Below are 26,839 nucleotides of genomic sequence, written 5' to 3' on the forward strand. Positions count from 1 at the left end.
TCAATCAGTAAGTTTTTATTCATGGGTTAGGCCCTGTTCTAGGCACTAAGGGTACAAATACAAAAAAAAAAAAATCAAATAATTCTCAATCACAAGGGGTTTTCACTTGGTGAGGAAGAAGTAAATAGGAAGAGAAGAAGAGTACACAAAGAAATATACACATGCACATTCAAATACACACAAGAAGGAATACAAATACACATATACATGCATACAAGTACACACAGGAAGGAATACAAGTACAAATACACAAAAGAAGGAATACAAATATACATGTATACAAATACACATATACACACATACAAATACATACAACAAGGAATACAAGTACAAATACACACATGAAGGAATACAAGTATAAATACACACATATATTCATACAAATACATACAAGAAGGAATACAAATACATGTATACATGCATACAAATACATACAAGAAGGAATACAAATACACATATACATGCATACAAATACATACAAGAAGGAATACAAATACACATATACATGCATACAAGTACACACAAGAAGGAATACAAGTACAAATACACACATACAAATACACACAAGAAGGAATACAATTACAAATACACACAAGAAGGAATACAAATACACATATACATGCATACAAATACACATATACACATATACAAATACACACAAGAAGGAATACAAGTACAAATACACACATACATGCATACAAATATACACAAGAAGGAATACAAATACACATATATATGCATGCAAATGCACACAAGAAGGAATACAAAACACATACACATGCATACAAATATACACAAGAAGGAATACAATTACACATATACATGCATACAAATACACACAAGAAGGAATACAAATACAAATAGATACATAATACACATACAAATACATACAAGAAGGAATATAAATATATTCATACATACCTACAAGTACACAAAAGAAGAAATACAAATACAAATACAAATACAAATACACACATACATGCATACAACTATACACAAGAAGGAATACAAATACAAATATATACATACACACATACAAATACACACATATATACATACAAATATACACATGTTGAATACAAATTAATCTGGGAGAAAAAACAAAATAGAGAATCAGAAAAGGTTTCTGTCAAGAAAAAGGTCCTTAAGTTCAGTCTGAAAGAATGAAAGAGACTGGATGAGACAAAGAGAAGAAGGAATTCATTCCAGGTATACAGGATGGCCAAAGCAAAGGATGATCCAGGAGATGGGGTGACATGTATGGAGAAGTAGAGAGAAGGCCAATCTGGCTGGATTATGGAGGGGCAAGGATGTCACTAAGGCTGGAAGAAGAGGGGTCAGGGACAGGCTGTGAAGGGTTTTAAAAACTAAATAGAGGAGTGGAAGCCAATAGTTTAAGAACTATTGGGATCTAATGAAGATGTTTTTCTTTTTAGGTTTATTTAAGGTCTCTTTGTTTTGAGGATGAGAAAGACCTGAGAATGTTTGGTTGTAGTAGGGAGAGATTAAAGATGCCAGGTAGATGGAGTAGTCTGCTAGAGAGCATGAGAGGGCATAGGATCACATGCACATGTAGAAGGCTTACTTTGTCAAGGAAAAGGGCCACCTTTTTGTCAGAAAGTAACAGAAAGGGTAAGAAAATGGGATATAATGTCAAGGAAGAAAAATGGAATTCATAGCAAATGTTCTCCATTTTCTTTAATAAGTAGGAGACTAGGTTTTCTAAACTGAAGGGATTAAGAAAGAGGGAGGTATTGGAGAGGAGAGCTTTGGAACAGCTTCTGAGGGGAGAGAAGGGATTGGACACGGAGGAACAGAAGGACTGCTTTGCTATAATGAAGGCCCTGTAGAATCTGGATAACATAATTAATGGAAAAGAAACCTTGGTAGAAAGATCCTTCTTTTCATCTTTTCCCTTCATTAGATTGTAAGCTTCTTAAGGTCATAGTTGGGGCAGCCAGATGGTGGGTGGATTGTTGGACTCAGAGTTAGGAAGGTCTGAGGTCAGATCTGACCTCAGACACTTAGCAGCTGTGTGACATCTATAAAACTGGGGGGAATAATGGATAAATCAGGGTCAAATGAAATACTTTGCCAACATTAAGTCCTACATAAGTGCTCCCCATTATTATGACGATTCCTTTGTCCCTCACACTTCCTAGGCATTTTGTCCCCTCCTATTCAACCCATCTGGGACCTTGGTCTTCCAATTATCCCATCACCATTACATTTTCATCCACTCCTTCTCCATTACCTCCTGCTCCAATCTACCCTGTAAAGGGCTGAAACTTTTGAGTCAATGCACTGAAGTCAGGACAGCTGAGCACTTGAGGCTAACTACCAATTGGACAATATTCTATGGGCATATGCTTGGAAAATTGCCCTTCCCACTATCCTGTGCTGGCTCAATGATTGGAGTATACAGAGGATTGTGGGAGGGACTAGGGGGTGGAGTAAGACTAGCCAGGGTCACTTTGGTGGTGGACAAGGAAGAAGGTGGTTGCAGAGATTCTGCTTCCATCCCCTTCACTTCTACCCCTAAACACCAAGAATAAAAACTAAGGACTTTTGCTTATCCTGACTCTGGCTGATTCTAAGGTATCCTGGGTGCTAACACAGTCATCACACTCCCCTATCCCCTACATAAACCTACTCTACACCCCTTCAAGAGGACCCTCTCTGAGCCCACCCTTCGTTGCCATGACTGCTAAGCTCCATAGTTCAGTTCATGGAGGCAGTGCTTGGGTTTTCCAAGCTCTGTATTTCATTGAGAGCCTGGGCACACAGGAGGCATTTCTTACACACTTTGTGTTTGTTTTATTAAATTGAAGCTTCTTTAAAATATAAAAAATGAGTCACTACTGACTTATCAATGACTTTCTCCTTAGATTTTGGCTCCAGCCCTTCCTTGCCACATTATCAGAACTGCCCTCTCCACAACAACTGGAGATAGATAGTATGCTTCAGTGACAATGTAGTGCTCTTGGAGTTTAGGAATTGGATTCAAATTCTGACTTTGTCACTTCCTTCCTGGGTGATTCTGGCCAATTTACTTACCCTGGCTGGGCCTTGATTTCCTTGTCAACATAGGATGTGAACAGCTGCCTAATTCAGAGTGCTTCCAGGAGTGTTTCCCCATGTAAAGACATTGTCAAGCTTGTATTCATGAGTGTCAGGATGTTGTGGGATGGGAGTAATCTGATCTGCTGACCTGCAAACTTCTATCTCCAGCTCCCTCTGAGACAGCGCAAAACAGATGTCCAGCAGACATTTTAAACTCAATATATACAAAACATGATGCATTATCTTTCTTCCTAATCCCTCCCCACTCTCTTACTGTTTAGGGCAACACCATCCTCCCAATCCCCCGCCCCGGGCTCACAACCTGGCATCAGCCTAGGCTCCTCCCTCCTCTTTCATTATTGTCCCCCCCATTCAAATCCATAGCAAAATAAATTTCATCTTTGCAACATCTCTTGAATGTGCTCCCTTCTCTCCACTGACCCTGCCCCCATCCTGCTTTAGGCCTCCATCATCTCATTCCTAGGCTATTGCAGTAGCTACTGGTGCATCTGCCTTCCTTGAGGCTCTCCTCTCTCTGGTCCATCCTGCACTCACCTTCAAAGAGATCTCTCCTCATGGTTTAGTTCTGATCATGCCATCCATCCATCCATCAATAAATCTAAGATCAGACATATAATCTTCAGTTTGGTACCCAAAGTCTTTCATAATCTCTCTCTCCCCCTTTCTAATCTTGAATCTTACACATACATCCCTGCTAACAGAAGAGAGAGACAGAGACACAGAGACAGACAGAGACAGAAACATAAAGACAGAGAACAGAGAGGCAAAGATCCAGTGTGACTGGCCTACCTACTGTTCCATAAACAAGATACTCCCTTCTTCAGCTTTGGATATTTTTTCTGACTGTCCCCAATGCTTCTCCCTTTTCTCATCTCCATCTATTGCTTTTTATGACTTCCTTTAAGTCTCACCTAAAATCCCCACATCTCTGGAAAATCCTTCCCAATCCTTCTCATTCCTGGTGCTTTCCCTCATTAATTATTTCCTATGTATCCTGTGAATATCTATCTTGTTTGTATATAGTTGTTTATGTGTTTTGTCTCCCCCGTCAGACTAAACTCTTGAGGGCAAATACTGTTTGCCTCTTTTTGTCTCTCCAGCACTTAGCATAGTTCCTGGAACATAGTAGGCATTTAATAAATGCTTATTAACTGACTGACTACTGGGCTCTGTATTAAGAGGTGGGAAGACACTGCACAGAAGGGAGCTGAAAAGCAAAGGTATGAGGGCAGGAGAGAAATGTACCCAGTGCAGCGACATGCTTTTGAAGTCCAGAAAGTCAGGAACAAAGAGGAGGGGAATTAAGGTTGGTCTGCCTCTAGAAAATAGAAGCCCCAAGAGTAACTCACCAATGGGAGAAGGTGGCCAGCACAGCAGGGGGTGGTACCAGGTGAGAAGGTCTCAGAGGCAGACGAGAACACAGATGAGGTATGATGTTAAAGATGGGAAGGTCACAAGAAAGACTGAAGGAGAAGGAAGATTGTCCCAGATGGACACTTGAGTCCTTGTTTGTTCTCCTCCATTTTAGGTGAAAAAGATTGGAGCCTGGAAATTGGTGGATTTCAAAAGCTCAGGAGGACACTTCAATATCCCAAAATCCCATTGTCCAAGGCTACAACCAACACAACAGCAACCGCTCAAGGAACAAAGGGTGACCTCTCTGGGAGCAGCATTCAGGACTTAGTCAAGTGGGAGCTGAGATAAGGATACATCTGGATGGATTAGAAACATATTTGTGTAGAAATTAGACTAAGAATGTAACTCTGAAGGACCAGAGAAGAAACATTTACCTTTTAATTATTGCTACATCTTGGAAGTAAATGACACTTTGTAAAAACTCAGTGATGTTCATCTAGGGACTGGCATTTAACCACCAACTTGAAAAGGACTGAGCCAATGGCAATAAAGAAGAGATCCCTGAACCTCTCTCTCTCTGTCTGTCTCTGTCTCTGTCTCTGTCTCTGTCTCTCTCTCTCTGTCTCTCTCTCTCTCTCTCTCTCTCTCTCTCTCTCTCTCTCTCTCTCTCTCTCTGTCATTTTGATCCTAATCTATGTAAGGAAAATATTATTGTGAATGAGTATTAAAGGTTGACGTACACCTGGCTCCAACAAGCATGTAATCTCTCAATGTTGGTTCTTTCTATCACTTCTTTCTCTATCTCTCTTTTCATTTTTTTTCTGCTTTCTCTTTCTAACATTCTAACAAGAGTAAATGTATCCATTTTTTATTCAGATTATACACATACACACACACACGCTCACACACACACACACACACACTAACTGCAAACTTGGGGAGTCGTATGGTGTTCTTTAAATCCCTTCACCTTCTTCTCTAAGGAGAGAGATCAGTCTGTATCTTGAAGAGAAAAAATAGTCACTAAGCTGTAGTAGAAACACAAATTTTACTCATTCCATGCAAAAAAAATTGCAGCACTTTCCTTATTTACCTATATGGAGCTTAGACACCTCAATCCAAAACTTAAAAACATTTATAAAAAATTATGTCTTCTTTTATAACTTGGCAACTTAACTCACCATATTTGTTCTCAGCAAATGCATATTTAGATACTATCTTCCCTGTTTCTTTTTTGTAGACATTCCCACTAATATTAACATTGCCCAATCTTGTTTGTTTCTTTCCCTTTCAGATGAATGGGAGAAAGGCTGAATGGCAGTGAGTGAGAAAGAAGAATCAATCAAACCTGTAATATTATTTTTTTTTACTTTCTAGGATTTTCTGTGCACTTTAACACTATTAACAAGTCATATGGCATTTAATAATAAAAAATTTCAATTCTCTGATCTTGAAGGATTATTAACTAATGGAATGAAGTGACTTTGTCACATAGGGGCTTCAAAAATTGAAGAAAGATTTTATGTTTGTCTAATTTGGGAGTATGTTCATGTAATACTGGTAGACTTAAGTTGAATTTGAAGTGACCTGAATTACTGGTTCAGAGGAAGTACTTGTGTTGTGAAATGAATGGAGTAAGCTTTTAGTATGTATTTAGGCCACCATCTTATACCCGAGTCATATGCTATACTACCTCAGCTGGTTAACTGTGGCTAGAACAATGACGGCATAATATTTTCCAGATGGAAACAGGGGAATGAGATAGGAATCGCTATGTTTATTATCAGGTGCACCATTTACAACTAGCACTCACCAATAATACCTTCATTACATAAATTAGCATCAAAACTCTAGATCAGGAAAGGAGCTGGGAGGCCATTTTGACCCAAGCTTTCACTGCTCCTCCTTCCTTCCTCCTGTTGAATTGTTTCTACTTGAGTATTCATTCTTCTACTCTCTTCTTTTGTTTTTAGTTTCCCCAGATCAAGCTTCATTCCAGGGATGAAGCATTCAGTTTGCTTTTGATGTTTTCTTTTCTTTTTTTCCATTTACATGATTGCTGTCCTTATATGTCAAGCTTTCCTAGTGGTGCTTAGAGAAGTCAGTGGAGAGGCACATGACAGCAAAGGACAAATGGAAAGAACGAGTTCATAAGAAGGGATAGAATAAAGCACATCATCCAAACTGGAGGCTCACAAATATGGGAGGAGCCAAGAGAATGGGACAACTGTTGGATGATCCATATGCTCCACTGTGTCCTGATGATGTCCAGAAACATGGAGAAGAGCCCCATTGGTTTGACTGGAGTCTTCTCAGAGAACTTAGGAATGACTCATAGCATGAGCATACGTGGCAAAGTTCTCATCTGCAGAGCTGGAAGCCCCAGACGCCAGTGAGTGACTGACAGTCTGTGATGATCTCCTGGTGTTCTGTCTTAATAAAATCGCAGATACAGAATCCAATAAACTAAATCCACAGAATAGCCATGCCGGACATGTTTGTCTCTGTCCTCTCTGTCCATCCCTTCTCTGTCAGGAGCTGGGTAATTCCCTCCTAGGTCCCAAGCTGTTCTAGGCTTGCCCGGGTTGGAGATCCCTTGGAATCTTGTTTTCCCTCCTGGGGATCCCATGGGAGAATGGCCTGAGGCAGGCTGGTGTCCAGGCAGAGGAGGCAGCCAGGATGGGGAAAGGGCCAGAGGCCCAGAGACAGGAAGCTCTGAAGGAGCCAGGGAGGCTGAGCTTGGGGGAGGACCAACATGGGTCATGTTACAAGCAAGCATCCAAATGGATGTACAAGGATGGGGGAGAGACTTGTTCTGTACCAAAGCTCAGACAGGTAAACAGAGAGTGAAGTGCAGAGAAGCCGAGTTTAGACTGAGTGTAAGAATAGACTCCCTGGCACTGAGAACTATGTAGAAAGGTAATTGATGATATGGCACTGGAGGGAGAAATAACTACGTTTAAACTCAGGTCTTCCTAACAACATGACTATTCCCCAGAGCTTTGATCTCCCTACAGGGGAACAGCCTCTCCCCCTGCACTGGAGTCTCAAATAAAGGCAATAAGAACATTGGGGAGGATTTGGAAAAGGAAATCTCAGGTTTGGGTCAGAGAAACCCACCTTTGGGGCACTATCTAATTATTTGTATTGTGTCACTCCATGGTTCTTGGCTGGGAAAGAAATCAAGGTCAGAGCTCGTTACATTCCCAGCATCTTCCTCAGATCTAGAAACGTCCCCCTGAGGCAGCCCAGAGAAGCTGCCCCGAAACCAGCTGAGGGGAAGCAGAAGCCCCTGGGGCCCTGATGCTCCCTCAGCATCTGCTGAGCAGGTTTTTGTTCGGGGCTGTATCACTGTGGGAGAAGAGCTACCACCCTGCTGACAGTAATAGACTGCAGTGTCCTCAGCCTCCATGTTGCTGATTGTGAGGGAGAAATCTGTCCCAGAGCCACTGCCACTGAACCTGGCAGGGACTCCAGGTATCAGAGTGGAAGCATGTTTGATGATGTATTTAGGAGACTGGCCTGGTTTCTGTTGGTACCAGTGCAGGTTGGTGCCAATGCTCTGACTGGCCCTGCAGGACATGGTGACTCTCTCTCCTGGAGATGCAGCCAGGGAGGCTGGAGACTGGGTCATCACAACGGCCCCTCGGGCATCTGGAATCACAAACACAAGAGAAATAGTGAGAACAGCCCCGGGCCGTATTCACAAAAAGAGAAATGTCTCTGACAAAGAATGAATCCTTGAGGAGCTGGGTCCTGCCCCCATGATCCCAGCAAACAGCCATATTTTCTCTCTGACCTCCCAAGTCCCAATTTTCCCCAGAGCAACAAAAGACAGGCCTGTCTCTGCTCTTCTTCACTCACCTGGGATCCAGAACAACAGGAGAAAGAGCATCTGAGCCTGGGTCCCCATCTCTATGTGCCTGAGTCTGAGCTGCCCAGCCCCTGCCTCCCCAGTTACCTTTTTATAGCTGTCTCAGCGCTTCCTGGGCTGGGAGTGAGCCATGCAAAACAGCCCAGGGAGGGAGGCTTCTGCTCAGAGGCAGGCCCAGTGATCTCACTGCTTAGGTAGTCCAGAACCCTGAGCTGTATCAGGGGAGCAGTCCCCTTCTGGGACCTTGGGATGGGGATATCCTGGGAGATTAGATCTTATTCTGTCCCCATGGGCCTGAAATTATCAAAATTTCCAAGAAAACTCAAGACCAGCATGGTATCCTCCTGGAAGACATTCACATATATGACCACTCACTTCAACGGGGGTCACCCTGCCTTGTAGCCTGAATCGCTCCCCCCCCATCACACATAATTCTTATGAGATTCCCCACCTGTTCACAGAAATAACTACATGTGAATGTCAGGAAGAACGTTGTAGCATTTCAATCAATGTAACAGAAGGGAGTCATTTCCTAGACCTGATATATATAATATTGGATTTCCCCCTCACTGCATGACTGGCAGAGCCACTGAAGGAAGTTCCTGCTACCAAAGTCCTTGGAAATGTCAACTGATTCAGCACCTGAAATTGATCTAGTTTGATTAGAAGAAATGGCTTTAATGACGAGAAATTATCATCACTTTTTCGTGTACTGGGAGAACTAAAGGACCTTTCCCTCCAACCTGCATTGAAATCTCCAACATGTGACAACTCCCCTCCATCCTCTGTGAGCTCCTGGGGAGCGGGGACCAGCTTACTGTTGCCCTTGTATCTCCAGTTCTTAGCACAAGGCTTGGCCCCTAACAAATGCCTAATCTGTATTTTTTCATTGATTAATTTATTCATTGGTTAAATAGACTGTATAAGAAACTAAGCTTTAGAGGGGCCCCTCTACACCAAGAGAAACTCCTTTTCTTCCTCATTGACCCCAATTTGGAGACCATCTCTGGGAACTTTGGAATTTGTATGAATTCCCATTCAAATAGAGTAGCCACAGGATCCTTTAAGAAGAATGGAAAGGCAGTTGCTGGGCAGCTCAGTGCATACAGACCAGTCCTAGTGACAAGAAGACCTGCGTTCAAATATGACATCAGACTTTTAGTGGATGTGGGACACTGAGCATGTCCCTTAACTCTGATGCCCCCTTTGCCTGAAAAAAGCCCAATGATTCCCAAACTATAATTTGATACAGCAGTGAAAGGAAATGTCTCTTCCCTGGACCATCATGGTTCCCCCACCCTCCCCAGAGACACCTAGAGGCTCTGTCCTTGTCTGGATCCACCAGGGCCAGCCCAGCTTCTCTCCATCCCGGCTCCTTCCCTCAGGGGTCACTGAGGCATGGTCACGGCTGTGCTGGGCAGCTGTCCCCCATTGCTCCTTCCCATCACTGTGTCCTGTCTCTGCCCTCCCCTGCACACAGCCAGTCCCTGCCCTCAGCTCATAGGAAATAAGTCACTGTGCCACAGATGGGCCCTGAGCTCGGGCTGCAGCCCTTCTGCCCTCCACAGCCTGCGGGTGGTGTTTTCTCTTCTGCTCCAGAATCAGACCTTTTTCACTGCTGGGTATTGGGAAGAATAGTGAGGCTACATTGACAGATAAGACAGGTGGAGGTAGCTTATAGGAGATCCATTGTTAAAGGATAAATGACTTGGCAACAAGTGGGCTATCTACTATGAGTGTGAGAGGAAAATCAACGTTCACCATCCAGTTGGGATTCTGGGAGATTGTAAGAACAGAAAGTAATAGAAAAGCTTGGAACAGAGAGGGGCAATGGAAGGGGAGAAAATAGATGTATTTTCATGCAGGAGTGTGCTAGTCCAGTGAAATTACCATCCTATAACTACATGGAAAATAAAATCAAAACAAGGAATTAGCCTCTTTCTCTGAGGTCTGTAAAATCTTCCCTTGAGGCAGGGCAGAAAATCTGTATCCTAACTCAGGAGAAAAGACTCAGTTATATCTTTCATCCACAGTACTTAAAACTTCTCTATTCCATTAAAGGTTAGTTTTGTTCCCTGCATGATTAAATTTAAGATTGGCAGAATAAGATATTCCTGATTTTAATATTATTGCATTCTGGAACATTGTTTTTCCAAGATCTTCTCTGGAGTTTACTAGATGCTGCTAGTCTTTTGTGATATCGAGTCATTCCTTGTGCCTTAAAATGCCTCTTTCTAGGGTTTTGCCACATTTTTTTCTGTCCTATATATGACAAGAGTGTTAGGCATGGGGTTCCTGGAACTTTTCTCTTACCCTGCCATCTGAGTATAAGCCTACAGGGAATAAAATTGCTTTTTAATGAGATAGAAAACTGTCAAGTATTTTGGATGAATAGAAAAGAAATTAAATGATTAGCATATGAAAAGTGCTTTGCAAACATTAAAATACAATATAATTCCTCATTAATGTTATTATTAATATTAAATTTAGATAGTTTAAGAGCCTTGGTTATGATCATAGAGGCAACAGAACTAGACTGAACCCATTTCATAAGCCTCAAGACCAGTGATCTATTTATCAGGAGATCCAGGTCATTGAGATCTCTTTCTAACTATTAGCCACAGCTGAGATTTGGGGGTGGGAAAAAACCCTGAGAGATAGGAAGAGTTCAGGATGAATCCTAGGTCAGAGCCTTAAAGATTTTAAAGGCAGTTGTCGCCCTCTACAGCACTGAGACAAGTAGGAGAAGAGGAAGATTGAAGGGGGGAAGACATGTTTTGTTTTGGACATGTTGACTTTAAGATCTACTGGACTTCCAATTAAGTTGTCTGAAGTGCAGTAGGAGATACCAGTTTGGAGGGTGGCAGAGAGATAGGGACAGGAGAAGCAGATTTGTAAATTGTCAGCAAAGCAACATGAATTAAATAAGTGGGAACTGATGAGATCACCTACTAAAGTGATACAGAGGGTGAAGAGAAGAGGGGCCAGGACAGATCCCTGAAGGGCACCAGTAGTCAGGGGACAGGATCTGGGAAAGGATCAAGAAAAGATGATGGAGAAACTCTGACCAATAAATGACCCAGACAATCATGTCTCCAGAGGAACAATGATGAAGTTCTCCACCCACCTTCTGACAGAGAAGTCATAGATGCGAGGGACAGAGACTTACATTTCAGGGCACAACAATTCTGTGGATTCATTTTGTTGGATTCTGTTTATTTCTTACAAGGTTTTGTTTTTTTTCTCTTTCATTCTCTCAATTTTAATTGATGAAGAACAGTGAGACAGATGAGAAGCAAGTAGGTTTAGCAATAGTGGTGAAAGATTGGGGAAACAACATTTAAAAAAATGTCTTGAAGAGAAAGGAAGCACTTTGCAGTAGAGTAAAGAAACACAGAAGATTTAGAAAATGAAATATACGATTTATCATATACTTTTTTTAAAAATCAAAGTGTATGAAATGGAGAATCAGATTTTTATGCAGAATACTTTTTTTGTATGTTCTGTTGGGGTGAGTGGAAAGGTTCTTCTTTAAAGCTTTAAAAAATTTTAAATTTAAATTTAAAAAATTTTTTGATTCTTTTTTTTTAAGCATGGCTCTTTATATATGGTCAGAGAGCTTCCAATGATTTGAATTCTTCCTTTGTTGACCAGGTCTCATTCAAAGAGGGTCGCTCAGGCACTGGTGAAGTCATGAACACTTTCATGTTTAAATCACACTTCTCTTCCCAATTCCATGTGGATTTATCAGGATATTCCCATTTTGTCCTTTCTCCCTGACCAAGTGGACATTCTCTATGTAGGGGCGATGTCTTGTGTGGAATACTATTTTTTTCCAAATAAGCTCTATAAATATTTCTCTATGCCATGATATGACTACTTTACTTAATTTGATTTAATCATATAGATTTCTTTTTTATTTGCAAAATATTTGCATAGATAACTTTCATCATTCATCCTTGCAAAACTTTTTTTTCCAAATTTTTCCCTCCATTGCCTTACTCCCTCCCCTACACAGAAAGTTATCCAATATACATAAATATGTAATGTTAAAATTAAACTTTTTATAATAGTCCACAGACATATTCTACTCAGTAAGACCCCTTTTAAAGACAAAAACGAAATTAGAAAGACAGAACAATATAGGTAGTTTTTTTCAGCAAGATGTAGATGTATCCAAAATTTGTACATTATGACTGCATTTTGACTTAAATTTATTAATATCTTTTCTTTTACAATGAATTACTCACATATCTCTGCTTGGTCTTGTACTCAAAGGACTATGACAAATAATAAAAAATTAAAAGGAGTGGAGAACAGTTCAGTAAAACCTACAAGCAAATAACATAACACAACACAAAGAGGAGAAGATCCGATTTCTCAACTCCTTTCCTGGATCAAGCAGGGTCATTGCTGGGATAAAGCATTTAGTTTGGTCAGGAAGGTTTGGTTTTCATTCACATCACTGCACTCCTTCTATGTTTTGTTTAACTAGAGGTGCTTAGGGAAGTCAATGGAAAGGCAGGTGGGAAGGGAGAACAAATAGAAACAAAGAATTCTTAAGAAGGGGGAGAATACAGACTCATCCGGAATAGAAGCTCACAGATCTGTCAGGTGGCAAAAGAATGGGGCAGCTGTTGGATGATCCATAGCCTCATGCTATGTGCTGATGACGTGCAGAACAATGGAGAAGGACCCATGGGCTTGGCTGGAGCCCTCTCAGTGAGTTTAGGAAGGATGTGATAAAAGGGATCTCAGCATGGGCGCCCATGGCTGAGTGGGCTTCTGCCCAGCTGGAAGGCCCAGTCCTTGTCTGACAGACCGTGACCGACGGGTGATCTATCTTAGAGAAACCACAGATAAACAAACTGAATCCTCAGAGTAGCCAGGTCTGGGTGTGTGTGTGTGTGTGTGTGTGTATCCTTTTGGTCCATCTCTCCTCTGTCAGGAGGTGGATAACTCTTGTCTAGGTCTCAAGGTCTTCTACATTTGCCCTTGTCAGAGCTCCCCTGGAATCCTGCTTTCCCTCCTGGGTGCCCCGTGGGAGAATGGCCTAGGGCAGGCTGGTGTCCAGGCAGAGGGAGGCAGCAGAGGCTGAAGGAGCCAGGGAGGCTGAATTTGGGGGAGGCCCAACATGGGGCATGGAATAACTGCAAGCCTTCTGAGGGGCTGTGACAAGGATGGGGGAGTGACTTGTTCTGTCTGGTACCAAAGCCCAGAAATGAGAGCAAAGGGGGGAAAGGGCAGAGAGGCCGAATTTAGACTCAATCTAAGAACAGCCTCCCTGGCAGAGAGAACTATGTCCAAGTACAATTGATGATCCGGTCCTGGAGGCGCCAACATAAGAATAATAGCTCAAAGTGTCAGGTGCAGTGAGAGGCACTTCACAATCATCATCGCACATGATTCTCTCAACAACCCTAGAAGACTGAGACAAAGGTTAAGTGACGGGTCCAGAATCAGACAATGGAAAGGATCTCAGGCTGCAATGGAATTCAGGGCTTCCTGACAACGAGGCTCTAACCACCACATCAATGAGTTCCTTGGGGGTCAGGCTGCCCATACTAGACTTCTTCCAGAAAAGGCTACACGAAGACTGTTTGAAGATTTGGAAAGAGGACAGACGATCACCTATGGGTTAGACAAGCCCTACTTGGGATGGGAATTATTTGATTGTGTCTTCTCATGATTCTTGGCTGGGAAAGGAATCAAGCTCAGAACTGGTCACAGCCCCAGCATCTTCCTCTGAGACCCAGAAACCTCCCCCTGAGGCAGCCCAGAGAAGCTGCCCTGTCCCAGCTGAGGGGAAGAAGAAGCCCCTGGGGCCCTGATGTCTCCCTCAGCAGCTGCTGGGCAGGTTTTTGTCCGGGGCTGTATCACTGTGGGAGGATCGTTATACGACTGCTGACAGTAATAGACTGCAGCGTCCTCAGCCTCCATGTTGCTGATTGTGAGGGAGTAATCTGTCCCAGAGCCACTGCCACTGAACCGGGCAGGGACCCCAGTTTGCAGGCTGTCTGTATAATAAATTAGGAGCTTGGGAGCCTCCCCTGGCTTCTGTTGGTACCAATTTAAATAATAACTAACACCCGAGCTGGTCTTGCAGCTAATGGTGACTTTCTCTCCTGGATTCACTGACAAAAATTCTGGAGACTGAGTCACCACAATGGCCCCCCTGGAACCTGGAATCAAAAAGAAAAGACAGAACACGATCCAAATGACTTCATTGTCCTGGACTTTCAATTCAGAATGAACAAGGAAAAGGGAAGAGACCGAATCTCCTTCCTCTCTCCCAACCTCCCCCAGACACATCCCAGAGAAGGCCAGAAAGCAATGAGCATGTGCAGGATCCCTCACCTGAGATCCAGAGCAGCAGAGAGCAGAGGAGCTGAGCCTGGGCCCCCATCTCCTCCCCTGGCCTTGGATGCTGCTGAGCAGAGACCTCACCCATGAGCTGGCATTTATCTGGGTCTGAGCCTCTGGGGCTGTCCCTGGGGAAACATGCAAATCACCAGATGGGGCAGGGGGAAGTAGAAAGGGAGAATGATCTTAAGAGCTTTCCTTTCAAGTAAGTGGATTATTGACAATTTCATCTCATAAAAGACATTCTAATCCTGTTTCTTCCCCAAAAACAGCCTGGTGTCAGGCTAATGTCCCCTATCAGTTGTATAGTGACTTAGTTCATTATCAATATTTTATTGTAATTTTTGTTAATTATGTTTAGTTTTTTTTAAAGCTTTTATTCATTTTAAACTTTAATACCTACAAAAAACAAAAAAGGAACATTTTTTAATGTATGGGACACACCAGGAAAACAAGATTCAATACAACATGAATTTTCCTTCAACAATTTCCCTTTTTTTGAAACTATAATAAGCATTACACATTGTTTTCAAAGCTACCCCGTTTTTCTGCATTTTTTTCTGAGTTTTCCTCTGTTCTTTGCTTAGCACTATGCATTTTTTCTTCTCCTTCCCTCCCCAACTCACCCTCCAGAAAGCTTCCATTAAACTTAAGTATATGCATGTAAGTGTATATATGTGTCAAACCACAAAATATGTATTTCTGTTTATCAGTTTTTTATCAGGATATGGATAACAGTGTCCTTTATAGATTCTTTGTTGTTGATATGAGTAAATGTCTTAGTTCAAAGTTTTCCCTAGAACACTATTGCTCTTACAGTGGACAATCTCCTCTTGCTTCTGGTCATTTCACTCCATCATTGAAAACAAGTCTTTCAATATGTTTCTAGAAACAGTATGATTCTAGAAAAATATAGACTCATTTCTTATATCCCAGTAACTTTTCATCAAAATCTCTATCACAACTCACTGAGCCATAACCCAATTGTTGCGCATCCCAACTTCCAGTTCTCTCCCACCACAAAAACAGCTATTACTATATTTTTGTATTTAATTTTAAAGTTAAAGTTTTTTCCTTTTCCCCTTTGTACCTTGCTCTACAGATCTAAGAGAAGCATTGCTGGCTCAAAGTGTCTACACAGTTTTATAATTTCTTGGGAACACTTCCAGATTGCTGTCCAAAATTGTTGGATCAGTTTATTGTTCCACCAGTAGTAAGTTAGTGTTCCAATTTTTCCCAATTCCCTGTCTTCCAACATTTGTCATTTCCCTTTCACTCATGTTAGCCAAACTGAAAGGTATTTGCTGATACCTCCAAGTGGTTTTAATTTCTTTTACTGAAATTCTCTTCAGACTGAATTAGGGTATTTTGTTATATGACTGCATATATTTTTCTTGCTTCAATGAAAAAATGTCTGTTCATATCTTTGACAACTTATCAATTTAGGAATTACTTATATTCTTCTAATTTGTTTTTTCCTTCACACTATTTCAGAATGCCAAAGTATATTTGCCTACCAGGTTATTGTACAGAGAGCACACACAAGACAAGAGCACAAGAGAGATAAGACTGAGCAATACAAGGACATTCTAAAGGTCTCTGAAGATTTGTACAATCAATTGTGAGACATGGACAGGATCACATGGAAAGGCAGACTACATCAAAGAACGCACTCTGCTCTATGAGCAAAGCAGTGTGGAGTAGCTCGACTAGTATGAAGTTTGATAATGTACCATCAGTGCAGTGCCAGACTTCAATACCAGCTTTCTCCTTCTTGAAGACATCTGATGACGTTACTAAAAATAGGATGCTACAAAGCATGGGAGAACACAGAGCTACTTCCCTCTGTTGATGACTGGGAAAGCAGGAAAGTATCATCCATTATCCAGACCCCACTCGAGAATGCCATCGTGAAAATGGCACACAACGTTGATGACGTTCTCTGAACAACCAGATTTTGTCATGATCTTTCATAGGGCCTCATGCCTGACAAACCAAAATCCTTGGTCAGATTGACAAACATGGTGTACAAACCTGTTCTGCTGCTGGCATTTCTTCTGCTAGTGTTGAGATGAATTGCCCATTTATTGACCCATTCTGGAAGACAATTGCTCTCAGGTAGATGACCAACTGCCAGGTAAAGAATTATCCCATTAAGGAGGACTCTGGTGGTAATCTTGATGGCGATGACTCAGAGAGAAGACCCTCTCTTCTTTCTGTCTCTGTCTCTGTCTGTTTCTGTCTCTCTCTTTCTCTCTATCTCTGTGTCTCTCTCTTTCTCTCTATCTCTCTGACTGTCATTTTGATCCTAACTATATAAGGAAGATATTATTGTGAATGCATTATTAAAGGTTGACGCACACTTGACTCAGGCAAGCATGTACTCTCTCAATCTTGGTTCTTTCTATCACTTCTTTCTCTTTCTCTCTCTTGTCATTTTTCCTCTGCTTTCTCTTTCCAAAATCCTACCAAGGGTAAATGTATCCATTTTCTATCCAGATTATACACACACATACAAACACACATATACTAACTACAAACTTGGGGAGTCATATGGTGTTCTTTAAATCCCTTCACTTATTCTCTAAGGAGAGAGATCAGTCTGTATCTTGATGAGAAAAAATAGTCACTAAGGTATGGCAGAAACACAAATTTTACTCATTCCATGCAAGTAATTACACACCTTTTCTTATTCACCTAAAATGAGGATAGATACCTTAATCCAAACTTAAAGCATTTAGGAAAATTTATGTCTTCTTTAAAACTTGGCAACCTAATTCACCATATTTGTTCTCAGCAAATGCATATTTAGATACCATCTCCCCTGTTTCTTTTTTGTAGACACTCCCACTAATATTAGCATTGCCCAATCTTGTTTGCTTCTTTTCCTTTCAGACCAATGGGAGAAGGGCTGAGTGACAGTGAGTAAGAAAGAAGAACCAATCAAACCCATAATATTCTTTTTTGACTTTCTAGGATTTTCAGTGCTCTTTAATTCTATTAATAAACCGTATGGCCTTTAATAATAAAACCAAAAGTTTAAAAAGGTAAACAGAGAGTGAAGTGCAGAGAGGCTGAGTTTAGACTGAATCTAAGAATAGACTGCAAGAAAACAGATGTTTTCTCATTCAGGAGTGTGCTAGTCCAGTGAAATTACCATCCCATAACTACATGGAAAATAAAATCAAAGCAGGAATTAGCTTCTTTCTCTGAGGGCTGAAAAATCTTCCCCTGAGGCAGTCCAGAAAATCTGCATCCTAACTCAGGAGAAAAGACTCAGTTATATCTTTCATCCAAAGTACTTAAAACTTCTGTGTTGGAATCCTAGTGTTAACTCAACTTGAAACAAGGTGATAACTCAAGGGAGAAGTTAGAATCCTAGTGTTAACTCAATGGAATTATACAATGCTTGTGTTCACACCTTTAGAGAGCTCATATAATCAAGAACTATTTAAGTACTCATTGGAATTCATAAGTATGGGAGATTCACAAAGATAACTTTGTAAATTTGTGAACTCACACCTCCCTTAATCCCGCCTCCAAAAGGAGGAGTCAACCTTTGGGAAATCGTATATACAGAATCTCTTAGAGCTTAAAGTTAGTGAGTTTGGAACATTGCCAAGAGTCAGAGAGAGAGGAGCACTCTGGAAGACTGAGAGCCAGGAGCACTCTGGGAGATACAGAAGCCCACAAACCTTCTCTCGGAGGCAGGACAGATTCATTCCATCTTTCACCTTCATGCTGGCTGGAGGCTGAAGGGAACAGAGGCAAAGGACAACTGCAAGAGCTCTTGGAACCAAGCAGAAAAATAGGCCTTTAAGAAAACTAACTGGGCTATTTTGGAAGGAGAAAATAAACATTTGAACTTTTATCACCTGGCTGAGTTTGGGTGATTATTAGTTTTAACTGAAACTAAGGCTGCCTCCAGAAAACCTCCTCAAAAAACCAGCTCCCAGAGAGAACCATTATATTATTTTATTTTAAAGAAGAAAAACCCCACATTTTGGCACTGGAACAGGGACTTGAGCCCTGGACCCTTAGTTAACTTTGTGAATCTCCCATACTTGTGAACTCCAATGAGTACTTAAATACTTCTTGATTATATGAGCTCTCTAAAGGTGTGAACACAAGCATTGTATCTATTCCATTGAGTTAACACTAGGATTCTAACATCTCCCTTGAGTTATGACCTTGTTTCAAGTTGAGTTAACACCAGGAATCCAACACTTCTCTATTCCATTAAAGGTCAGTTTTGTTCCCTGCCTGATTAAATTCAAAACTGGCAGAGTAAGATATTCCTGATTTTAATATTATTGCATTATGGAACATTGTTTTTCCAAGATCAACTCTGGTGTTTACTAGATGTTGCTAGTCTTTTGTGATATGGAGTCATTCCTTGTGCCTTGAAATGCTTTTTTCTGGGGTATTACCACATTTTTTTCTGTCCTATATATGACAAGAGTTGTAGGCATGAAGTTCCTGGAACTTTTCTCTTATCCTTCCATCTGAGTATAATCATACAGGGAACAAAATAGTTCTTTAATGAGATAGAAAACTGTCTATTTTGGATGAATAGAATAGAAATTAAATGATTAGCATATAAAAAGTGCTTTGCAAACATTAAAATACAATATAATTTCTCATTAATATTATTATGAATATTAAATGTAGATAGTTTAAGAGCCTTGGTTATGATCATAGAGGCAACAGAACTAGATTAGACCCATTTCATAAGCCTCAAGACCAGTGATCTATCTACCAGGAGATCCAGGCCATTGAGATCTCTTTCTGTTAGCCACAGCTGAGATGTGGGGTGGGGGAAGGCCCTGAGAGATAGGAAGAATTCAGGATGAATCCTAGGTCAGAGCCTTAAAGATTTTAAAGGCAGTTGTCGCACTTTACAGCACTGAGACAAGTAGGAGAAGAGGAAGGTTGGAGTGAGGGGGGAGACAAGTTTTGTTTTGCACATGTTGACTTTAAGATCTACTGGACTTCCAATTAAGTTGTCTGAAGTGCAGTAGGAGATACAAGTTTGGAAGGTGGCAGAGAGAGATAGGGGCAGGAGAAGCAGATTTGTAAATTGTCAGCAAAGCAACATGAATGAAATAAGTGGGAACTGATGATATCACCTACTAAAGTGATACAGAGAGTGAAGAGAAGAGGGGCCAGGACAGATCCCTGAAGGGCACCAGTAGTCAAGTATTTGCTCTCCCTTGCCTTACTCCCTCCCCTAGACAGCAAGTTATCTAATATACACATCTATGTAATGTTAAAATTAAATTCTTTATATTAATTCACAAACATGCCCCAGCTTATTCTACTCAGTAAGACCCCTTTTTAAGACAAAACCTAAATTAGAAAGACAGAAAAATATAGGTAGTTTTTTTTTCAGCAAGATGTAGATGTATCCAAAATTAGCACATTATGGCTGTATTTTGACTTAAATTTATTAATATCTTTTCTTTTTTACATTGAATTACAGCTATATCTCTGCTTGGTCTTATACTTAAAGGATTATTACAAATAATAAAAAATAAAAAGAAGTGGAGAACAGTTCAGTAAAACCTACAAGCAAATTAACATAATACAACACAAAGAGGAGAAGATCCCATTTATTAGCTCCTTTCCCCAGTCAAGCAGGGTCATTGCAGGGATAAAGCATTTAGTTTGGTCAGGAAGGTTTGGTTTTCATTCACATCACTGCACTCCTTCTATGTCTTGCTTAACTAGAGCTGTTTAGGGGAGTCAATGGAAAGGCATCTGGGAAGGAAGAAAAAAAGAGAAACAAAGAATTCTTAAGAAGGGGAAGAATACAGACTCATCCAGAATAGAAGCTCACAGATCTGTCAGGTGGCAAAAGAATGGGGCAGCTATTGGATGATCCATAACCTCATGCTATGTGCTGAGAATGTGCAGAACAATGGAGAAGGACCCAACGGGCTTGGGTGGAGCCCTCTCAGTGACCTTAGGAAGGATGTGATAAAAGGGGTCTCAGCAGGGCGCCCATGGCTGAGTGGGCTTCTGCCCAGCTGGAAGGCCCAGACTCCATGGAGTGTCTGACAGACTGTGACACTCTCCTGATGTTCTGCCTCAGTGAAACCACAAATCAACAGAGTCCAACAACCAGCAGAGGAGCTGCGCCTGATATGGGGCAGGGAGTGACGGCCTTCAAGTATCAAAAGGGCTGTGACAAGAGGAGGGGGTGACTTCTTCTGCCTGATACTGAAGTACAGAAAGTGATGAAAGCGGGGATGGGGCAGAGAGGCCGAGTTTAGACTCAATCTAAGAACAGCCTCCCTGGCAGAGAGAACTACGTAGAAGGACAATTGATGATCCGGTCCTGGAGGCGCCGTCATAAGAATAATAGCTCAAAGTGTCAGGCACAATGAGAGGCACTTTACAGTCATCATCGCATGTGATTCTCTCAACAACCCTAGAAGACTGAGACAAAGGTTAAGTGACGTGTCCAGAATCACACAACGGAAAAGGATCTCAGGCTGCAATGGAATTCAGGGCTTCCTGACAATGAGACTCGATCCAGCGCATCAATGAGCTCCCTTGGGGTCAGGCTGCCCATACTAGGCTTCTTCCTACAAGAACTACAAGAACACAGAAGATTTGGAAAGAGGACGGACGATCACATATGGGTTAGACAAGCCCTACTTGGGATGGGAATTATTTGGACTGTGTCACCTCATGATTCTTGGCTGGGAAAACGAATCAATCTCGGAACTCGTCACAGCCCCAGCATCTTCCTCTGAGACCCAGAAACCTCCCCCTGAGGCAGCGCAGAGAAGCTGCCCAGTCCCAGCTGAGGGGAAGGAGAAGCCCCCGGGGCCCTGATGCCTCCTTGAGCAGCTGCTGGGCAGGTTTATGTTCGGGGCTGTATCACTGTGGGAGGATAGTAACTACTCAGACAGTGATAGACTGCAGCGTCCTCAGCCTCCATGTTGCTGATTGTGAGGGAAAAATCTGTCCCAGAGCCACTGCTACTGAACCGGGCAGGGACCCCGGATGCCAGCCTCTTAGCCAAGTAGATGAGGAGCCTGGGGGCCTGGCCTGGTTTCTGTTGGTACCAGTTCAGGTAAGTGCTAATACTCTGACTGGCCCTGCAGGACATGGTGACTCTCTCTCCTGGAGACGCAGCCAGGGAGGCTGGAGACTGCGTCACCATAATGGCCCCTCGGGCATCTGGAATCACAAACAGAAGAGAAACAGTGAGAACAGCTCCGGGCCATAGTCACAAAAAGAGAAATGTCTCTGACAAAGAATGAAACCTTGAGGAGCTGGGTCCTGCCTCCATGATCCCAGCACACAGCTATATTTTCTCTCTGACCCACAAAATCCCAATTTTCCCCAGAGCAACAAGACAGGTCTGTCTCTGCTCTTCCTCACTCACCTGGGATCCAGAACAACAGGACAAGGACCATCTGAGCCAGGGACCCCATCTCCATGTGCCTGAGCTCTGAGCTGCCCAGCCCCTGCCTCCCCAGCTCCCTTTTTATAGCTGCTCTCAGCAGGAGCTTCCTGGGATGGGAGTGAGCCATGCAAAACAGCCCAGGGAGGGAGGCTTCTGCTCAGAGGCAGGCCCAGTGATCTCACTGCCCAGGTAGTCCAGAATCCTGAGCTGTATCAGGGGAGCAGTCCCCTTCTGGGACCTTGGGATGGGGATATCCTGGGAGATTAGATCTTATTCTGTCCCCATGGACCTGAAATTATCAAAATTTCCAAGAAAACTCAAGACAGTATGGTACCATCCTGGAAGACATTCACATATATGACCACTCATTTCAAAGGGGGTCACCCTGCCTTGTAACCTGAATCGTTCCCCCCCCATCACTCATAATTCTTATGAGATTCCCCACCTGTTCACAAAAATAACTACATGTGATTGTCAGGAAGAAGTTTGTAAGCATTCCAATCAGTATAACCGAAGGGAATCATTTCCTAGTCCAGATATATATAATATTGGATTTCCCCCACACTGCATGACTGGCAGAGCCACTGAAGGAAGTTCCTGCTACCAAAGTCCTTGGAAATGTCAACTGATTCAGCACCTGAAATTGATTTCGTTTGATTAGAAGAAATGGCTTTAATGGAGAGAAATTATCATCACTTTTTTCTCTTCTTGGAGAACTAAAGGACCTTTCCTTCCAACCTGCATTGAAATCTCCAACATATGACAACTCCCCTCCATCCTCTGTGAGCTCCTGGGGAGCGGGGACCAGCTTACTGTTGCCCTTGTGTCTCCGGTCCTTAGCACAAGGCTTGGCCCCTAACAAATGCCTAATCTGTATTTTTTCATTTATTAATTTATTCATTGATTAAATAGACTGTATAAGAAACTAAGCTTTAGAGGGGCCCCTCTACACCAAGAGAAACTTCTTTTTCTTCCTCAATGGCTCCACACAGATCATCTTTGGAACTTATATGAATTCCCATTCAAATAGAGTAGCCACAGGATCCTTTAGGAAGAATGGAAAGTGAACTGATGCTAAGTGAAATGAGCAGAACCAGGAGATCATAATATACCTCAACAATGATATTGTATGAAAATGTATTCTGATGGAAGTGGATCTCTTCAATAAAGAGAGCTAATTCAGTTTCAGTTGATCAAGGATGGACAGAAGCAGCTATACCCAAAGAAGGAATACTGGGAAATGAATGTAAACTGCTTGCGTTTTTGTTTTTCTTCCCGGGTTATTTTTACCTTCTGAATCCAGTTCTCCTTGTGCAACAAGAAAACTGTTCGGTTCTGCTCACATATATTGTATCTATGATATACTGTAACCTATTTAACATGTAAAGGACTGCTTGCCATCTTGGGGAGTGGGTGGAAGGAGGAAGGGGAAAAATCGGAACAGAAGTGAATGCAAGGGATAATGCTGTAAAAAATTACCCTGGCATGGGTTCTGTCAATAAAAAGTTAAAAACAAACAAACAAAAAAAAACAAAACAACAAAACAAAGAAACCATATAAAATTTAAAAAAAAAAAAAGGAAGAATGTAAAGGCAGCTCAGTGCATACAGATCAGTCTTAGCGACAGGAAGACTTGAGTTCAAATATCACATCAGCCGTTTAGTAGATGTGGGACACTGGGCATGTCCCTGAACTCTGATGCCCCCTTTTTCTGAAAAAAGCCCAATGACTCCCAAGCTATAATTTGATACAGCAGTGAAAGGAAATGTCTCTTCCCTGGACCATCATGGTTCCCCACCCTTCCCAGAGACACCTAGAGGCTCTGTCCTTGTCTGGATCCACCATGGCCAGCCCAGCTTCTCTCCATCCCTGCTCCTTCCCTCAGGGGTCACTGAGGCATGGTCACGGCTGTGCTGGGCACCCGTCCCCCATTGCTCCTTCCCATCACTGTGTCCTGTCTCTGCCCTCCCCTGCACACAGCCAGTCCCTGCCCTCAGCTCATAGGAAATAAGTCACTGCCCCACAGATGGGCCCTGAGCTCTGGCTGCAGCCCTTCTGCCCTCCACAGCCTGCGGGTGGTATTTTCTCTTCTGCTCCAGAATCAGACCTTTTGCACTGCTGGGTATTGGGAACAATAGTGAGGCTACATTGACAGATAAGACAGGTGGAGGTAGCTTATAGGAGATCCACTGTTAAAGGATAAATGACTTGGCAACAAGTGGGCTATCTACTATGAGTGTGAGAGGAAAATCAACGTTCACCATCCAGTTGGGATTCTGGGAGATTGTAAGAACAGAAAGTAATAGGAAAGCTTGGAACAGAGAGGGGCAATGGAAGGGGAGAAAATAGGTGTATTCTCATGCAGGAGTGTGCTAGTCCAGTGAAATTACCATCCCATAACTACATGGAAAATAAAATCAAAACAAGGAATTAGCCTCTTTCTCTGAGGTCTGTAAAATCTTCCCTTGAGGCAGGGCAGAAAATCTGTATCCTAACTCAGGAGAAAAGACTCAGTTATATCTTTCATCCACAGTACTTAAAACTTCTCTATTTCATTAAAGGTCAGTTTTGTGCCCTGTGTGATTAAATTTAAGATTGGCAGAATAAGATATTCCTGATTTTAATATTATTGCATTCTGGAACATTGTTTTTCCAAGATCTTCTCTGGAGTTTACTAGATGCTGCTAGTCTTTTGTGATATCGAGTCATTCCTTGTGCCTTAAAATGCCTCTTTCTAGGGTTTTGCCACATTTTTTTCTGTCCTATATATGACAAGAGTTTTAGCATGAGGTTCCTGGATCTTTTCTCTTACCCTGCCATCTGAGTATAAGCCTACAGGGAATAAAACTGCTTTTTAATGAGATAGAAAACTGTCAAGTATTTTGGATGAATAGAAAAGAAATTAAATGATTAGCATATGAAAAGTGCTTTGCAAAAATTAAAATGCAATATAATTTCTCATTAATATTATTATTAATATTAAATTTAGATAGTTTAAGAGTCCTAGTTATGATTATAGAGGCAACAGAATTAGACGGAATCCATTTCTTAAGCCTCAAGACCAATGATCTATCTCCAGGAGATCCAGGACATTGAGATCTCTTTCAAACTATTAGCCACAGCTGAGATGTGGAGTGGGGGAAGGCCCTGACAGATAGGAAGAGTTCAGGATGAATCCTAGGTCACAGGCTTAAAGAGTTTAAAGGCAGTTGTCGCCCTCTACAGCACTGAGACAAGTAGGAGAAGAGGAAGGTTGGGGCGAGACGGGAGACAAGTTTTGTTTTGGACATGTTGACTTTAAGATCTACTGGACTTCCAATTAAATTGTCTGAAGTGCAGTAGGAGATACCAGTTTGGAGGGTGGCAGAGAGATAGGGACAGGAGAAGCAGATTTGTAAATTGTCAGCAAAGCAACATGAATGAAATAAGTGGGAACTGTTGATATCACCTGCTAAAGTGATACAGAGGGTGAAGAGAAGAGGGGCCAGGACAGATGCCTGAAGGGCACCAGTAGTCAGGGGATACAATCTGGGAAAGGATCAAGAAACGATAATGGAGAAACTCTGACCAATATAATGACCCAGACAATCATGTGTCCAGAGGAACAATGATGACGTGCTTCACCCACCTTCTATTTTTCAAAATATTTAATAGATGTTTATTGTTTGCATTTGGAAATGTCTAGAGGAAAAATAAAATATCACATCCATTTGAAAGTATTCTCATTAAATAAGTGTTTCCAATGTTGATTTAAGTTGTATATTTTTAAATTGCAAGATCATCTTCATTTTTTTAAATTTAATTTTTATTTTTAAATAACTTTTTGTTGACAGAACCCTTGCCAGGGTAAATTTTTACAGCATTATCCCTTGGACTCACTTCTGTTCTGATTTTTCCCCTCCTTCCCGTCACCCCCTCCCCCAGATGGCAAGCAGTCCTTTACATGTTGAATAGGTTACAGTATATCCTAGATATAATATATGTGTGCAGAACCGAACAGTTTTCTTGTTGCACAGGGAGAATTGGATTCAGAAGATATAAATAATCCGGGAAGAAAAACAAAAATGCAAGCAGTTTATATTCATTTCCCAGTGTTCTTTCTTTGGGTATAGCTGCTTCTGTCCATCCTTGATCACTTGAAACTGAAACTAGCTCTCTTTATCGAAGAGATCCACTTCCATCAGAATACATCCTCAAACAGTATCATTGTTGAGGTATATAATGATCTCCTGGTTCTGCTCATTTCACTCAGCATCAGTTCATGTAAGTCTCGCCAGTCCTCTCTGTATTCATCCTGCTGGTCATTCCTTACAGAACAATAATATTCCATAACGTTCATATACCACAAATTACCCAGCCATTCTCCAATTGATGGGCATCCATTCATTTTCCAGTTTCTGGCCACTACAAACAGGGCTGCCACAAACATTTTGGCACACACAGGTCCCTTTCCTTTCTTTAGTATCTCTTTGGGGTATAAGCCCAGTAGAAACACTGCTGGATCAAAGGGTATGCACAGTTTGATAACTTTTTAGCATAGTTCCAAATTGCTCTCCAGAATGGCTGGATGTGTTCACAATTCCACCAACAAAGTATCAGTGTCCCTGTTTTCCCACATCCCCCCCAACATTCCACATTATCTTTCCCTGTCATTCTAGCCAATATGACAGGTGTGTAGTGGTATCTCAGAGTTGTCTTAATTTGCATTTCTCTGATTAATAATGATTTGGAGAATATTTTCA

At 41.8% G+C, this 26,839-nt stretch overlaps 1 gene segment (V, D, J or C); it reads right to left on the reverse strand.

Annotated features, from left to right (window-relative positions):
• Positions 1 to 4,654: 4,654 nt before the first annotated feature.
• On the reverse strand, positions 4,655 to 22,162 carry LOC127546376 (immunoglobulin kappa variable 3-11-like). The segment is given in 4 exon segments: positions 4,655 to 4,696; positions 7,643 to 7,901; positions 21,676 to 21,868; positions 22,077 to 22,162. Coding segments are annotated over 4 exon segments (549 nt in total).
• Between the last annotated feature and the right edge of the window lie 4,677 nt (positions 22,163 to 26,839).

The sequence above is a fragment of the Antechinus flavipes genome, chromosome 2, assembly GCF_016432865.1.
Source record: "Antechinus flavipes isolate AdamAnt ecotype Samford, QLD, Australia chromosome 2, AdamAnt_v2, whole genome shotgun sequence".
Lineage (NCBI taxonomy): Eukaryota > Metazoa > Chordata > Mammalia > Dasyuromorphia > Dasyuridae > Antechinus > Antechinus flavipes.